Consider the following 4,944-nt stretch of genomic DNA (forward strand, 5'->3'; position numbering starts at 1 on the left):
TGGGGTTTCCCAAGGTGGGACGTAGATTTTCTCCTCCCTTTTTTATATATACGGAAGGTTTTTTTTTTCATTTCACTCCCTTTTTTGCCGTTTGCACTTTGCTCGCTTGCATTAAGGATGTCTTGGGGGTCTCTGGACCGAGTGCTGTAAGGAGGAGGGGGCAATCCTTCCCTATACAAATTACCACATATACTCATTTACACTTATACACATATACGCTTTCTATCAATCCCCACTATTTATATATACCGATTCAATTATATGACCATGGAAAAAACATATATACAACTTCCTCCGTATGTAACAGCTTCCCCCGGTACGGCACATAGACCGTCACGGGCTTCCCATTGACATAACTTGTGCAAGACTCCTGTTCCCTGCTAATTGCAGGGAAGAGACGGCTAATTGGAACTACACCTTCCTCACCCTCATTGTTTTCATTGTTTTCTTTTGTATTTCTATTAACCTAAGATAATTTCACTCGCTGTACTTTCTTCCCTCCCTACATCTATATGTTCCCTTATATAACTTTTATACACATGTTTTTTCCTCTCTTTTTCATCCTATACAAACATATAAGCATACCTATATACACGTATATACATACATATATATGTTTGTTTTTATATGCCGTGACTTTGTTTCTTTTTTCCCCTTTTATCTCTTTTTATCTCTTTTTATCCCTTTCTTTCTTTTTTTACTTTTTCATTTTGAATGCCCTTATGTAAGTAAATGCTTCTTACTAATAGAGGATTGTCCTTGGCAATTTCTCTCTTATCATTTTATTTTCCTCTCCCTTGTTCGTTTCATTTTATATCATTTTTCATTTCGTTCCATTTTATATCATTTTTCATTTCGTTTCATTTACTATTTTATTTTACTTTTATTTCTATTTTTGTTTCCGCTGCTCACATACACACACACACCCTGCTCTTCCAGTTGCATGACATCATTACACACTAATTGCAGTGGTGCTCCATTTGCTGTTTGCTGACACGTTTGATTTATTTCTTGTCCCTTTCCTCAAGCATCTCTTCGTTTAGGCAACACACCATCTTTATGACAAGTGTTTATTGTAATTGTGGTGTTGTGTGATGCAGCGGTAGATTGGACGTGTGTGTACACTTGCAGCAGTGCCTCGCACAAATCGTATCTCCTCCCGGGACTTGTGCATGCAAGTTCCCCAATTTTTAACCCGTGGCCTTGTCACCCGTTACGCTGTGTCTGCTTTTCGTTTGTTTTGTCTCTTTCTCTCAAATTCCTTTTTGCTTCTACCTTCTGTTTATTGATGCGTGTGATAGTGTTTTCCGCTATCGGAACCAGAAGACCATAAGCAAGGTAACATCTGAGGCCAACCCAATTGCCATCATTTTCTTTGTCGTGAATTGTGAAGCAAACCTTTACCAAGCGTTATTTGAATAGCGGTGTACACGATGTTTTTGAAGGAGGAAAACAGTGAAATGCGGTTGAGCGGAGCTACGTTCTTGAAGGGCGCTGTTGATGATTTCAATGCATGTGAGTCCCCTGTTTTATCATCCGGAAGCAGTTTGGTTCTTACAAGTCCTGCTCTGAGCACCTCAGACACGTGCCGATCTGTGATGCGTGAAACCGTCCCTTCCGTTTGTACTGGCGCAGGCCTCAGCAGTCGCTGCTCAACTGATTGCACTGTGCTGAAGTGTGTGAACCCGCTGCATGTTAAGTTCCAGGAGCCGTCAGGGTTGTCAGGGGCTGATTCAGTGGACTCGTTTGACTCGTTGGGTGACCTTTCCGAGTTGCATGAGGAACATCAACATGTTTCTTCTGTTGCCTCTGAAAAGCCTTTGACCCTTCACGATGTGCCGGAATCCGTCCTGTATGGTGCCATTCCATACCTTTCTCTTCCAGACGTCATTGCCTTATCACGGACATGTAAGAAGTTTCACAAACTGGTGCAGGGATACTTTGCAGTGAATGAGCATGGCGTGATGAGCATCCCCGCCTTTGACACCCGCAGCTTCATGCAGTACCGTCCAGAGAGGAAACCTCCGGTAACGAAGGCCTCATCTATGGAACCCGCAACGAAAGCTTCGGACGTGAAGCCCATCCGTCTGTTTTTTGGCCAGCAACGACGGGACCCACACCCCTCAGCTCTACGGCGTCTGCTGCGCTTCATTGCACCTGACCTTGTGATTGCTCACATGGAGGCTCACACGAACCCGGTTAACGGTCGGGGCAAAGGCTGCGCGTGGGTGTTCGCCCTGTCACAATTGGATGCGGAGCGACTGTTACGACTCAGTGGGCGTATCTTCCTTGACATAAATTCTAATGGTGAGGAGGTATACCTGTTCGCTCCCCCTAACTGCCGAGAGTGGTTGAATGAGCACGCGGAGTGTGCAGTCGCTTCCGCAGTTCGTCCAAGTCACTTGCCACGACAGCCGATGGTTGTGGAAGCCCCCAGGAAGTCGAGTGCCAAAGTGGAGAAGGGGTTGGAACAATGTGTGCGTCCCCATCCACAACATCGCGGTGTTACGGAGCAGCAGGCACCCGTCGCGGCGGCCCAGCAGATGCCCGACTCTGTGGAACCATTGGTACGAGTTGGGTCTCCACAGGATGAGGGCCTGCAGCAGCAGGAGCGGCCGTCCGAGGCGTGGACGACCAGCAATCATTTGCAAGGCGACTCAACACACGGAAGGCGCAGGTCAGGGGAGGCTCTGCAGTCGGGTGAGTCCACACCTGAGCGTTTGCAAGCAAGGCGCCGCCCATGGTTGGTTGCGGCGGATGCTTCAGCCACTCAGCGTGCCAGGGAACTTCGGTTTTGCAGCAATTCCTCAACTTTTCTTCATCATGAAATGTGGGGATTCCACCCGGGAGCACGCCTTGGCTCTGGGGTAGGCGGTGACAGATTTATTGCGTGTCCCGAGACGACAACACGCACTGTGCCACACAACGTGTACACAAGCACTATATGGACAGGCCCTAGGCGGTTCCGGCACGACCCGTACGTGTACGGCCCACTGTGCGTACTAGCGGCATCTTAGCGGTCCAACTGAGTGGTGAGCACTCCATCGAGTCTGTGTGGTGATGCTGTGGACGGCGTGTCCCCACTGGTTGGACTGTAGTTTCTTCCCTCCCTTTTTTTAATTATTACGTTATGTTTTTTTTTTTTTCATTTTCCACTCCCTTTCTTTGCCGTTTGCACTTTGCTCGCTTGCATTAAGGATGTCTTGGGGGTCTCTGGACCGAGTGCTGTAAGGAGGAGGGGGCAATCCTTCCCTATACAAATTACCACATATACTCATTTACACTTATACACATATACGCTTTCTATCAATCCCCACTATTTATATATACCGATTCAATTATATGACCATGGAAAAAACATATATACAACTTCCTCCGTATGTAACAGCTTCCCCCGGTACGGCACATAGACCGTCACGGGCTTCCCATTGACATAACTTGTGCAAGACTCCTGTTCCCTGCTAATTGCAGGGAAGAGACGGCTAATTGGAACTACACCTTCCTCACCCTCATTGTTTTCATTGTTTTCTTTTGTATTTCTATTAACCTAAGATAATTTCACTCGCTGTACTTTCTTCCCTCCCTACATCTATATGTTCCCTTATATAACTTTTATACACATGTTTTTTCCTCTCTTTTTCATCCTATACAAACATATAAGCATACCTATATACACGTATATACATACATATATATGTTTGTTTTTTATAGCCCGGGACTTTGTTTCTTTTTTCCCCTTTTAACCCTTTTTACCCTTTTTTACCCTTTCTTCTTTTTTNCCTTTCCAATNNGAAAGCCTTAGGTAAGTAAATGCTTCTAATAATGGAAGAGTGTCCCTGGCAATTTCCCTTCTATTCATTTTAATTTCCTCTCCCCTGGTTCGTTCAATTTAATATCATTTTCCATTTCGTTTCATTAACTATTTTATTTTACCTTTATTTCTATTTTTGTTTCCGCTGCTCACATACACACACACACCCTGCTCTTCCAGTTGCATGACATCATTACACACTAATTGCAGTGGTGCTCCATTTGCTGTTTGCTGACACGTTTGATTTATTTTTTGTCCCTTTTCTCAAGCATCTCTTCGTTTAGGCAACACACCATCTTTATGACAAGTGTTTATTGTAATTGTGGTGTTGTGTGATGCAGCGGTAGATTGGACGTGTGTGTACACTTGCAGCAGTGCCTCGCACAAATCGTATCTCCTCCCGGGACTTGTGCATGCAAGTTCCCCAATTTTTAACCCGTGGCCTTGTCACCCGTTACGCTGTGTCTGCTTTTCGTTTGTTTTGTCTCTTTCTCTCAAATTCCTTTTTGCTTCTACCTTCTGTTTATTGATGCGTGTGATAGTGTTTTCCGCTATCGGAACCAGAAGACCATAAGCAAGGTAACATCTGAGGCCAACCCAATTGCCATCATTTTCTTTGTCGTGAATTGTGAAGCAAACCTTTACCAAGCGTTATTTGAATAGCGGTGTACACGATGTTTTTGAAGGAGGAAAACAGTGAAATGCGGTTGAGCGGAGCTACGTTCTTGAAGGGCGCTGTTGATGATTTCAATGCATGTGAGTCCCCTGTTTTATCATCCGGAAGCAGTTTGGTTCTTACAAGTCCTGCTCTGAGCACCTCAGACACGTGCCGATCTGTGATGCGTGAAACCGTCCCTTCCGTTTGTACTGGCGCAGGCCTCAGCAGTCGCTGCTCAACTGATTGCACTGTGCTGAAGTGTGTGAACCCGCTGCATGTTAAGTTCCAGGAGCCGTCAGGGTTGTCAGGGGCTGATTCAGTGGACTCGTTTGACTCGTTGGGTGACCTTTCCGAGTTGCATGAGGAACATCAACATGTTTCTTCTGTTGCCTCTGAAAAGCCTTTGACCCTTCACGATGTGCCGGAATCCGTCCTGTATGGTGCCATTCCATACCTTTCTCTTCCAGACGTCATT

The 4,944-nt window shown here is 45.5% G+C and overlaps 1 protein-coding gene across 1 annotated transcript; it reads left to right on the plus strand.

The window, feature by feature from the left end:
• Positions 1–1,433: 1,433 nt before the first annotated feature.
• On the plus strand, positions 1,434–3,017 carry TbgDal_I3160 (hypothetical protein, conserved; the record flags this gene model as incomplete). The annotated part of the gene is made up of 1 exon (XM_011773290.1): positions 1,434–3,017. The coding sequence occupies one exon, from the start codon at positions 1,434–1,436 to the stop codon at positions 3,015–3,017; it is 1,584 nt and encodes a 527-aa protein (XP_011771592.1).
• Positions 3,018–4,944: the final 1,927 nt, after the last annotated feature.

The sequence above is a fragment of the Trypanosoma brucei genome, chromosome 1 (assembly GCF_000210295.1).
Source record: "Trypanosoma brucei gambiense DAL972 chromosome 1, complete sequence".
In the NCBI taxonomy this organism is placed as follows: Eukaryota; Euglenozoa; class Kinetoplastea; order Trypanosomatida; family Trypanosomatidae; genus Trypanosoma; species Trypanosoma brucei.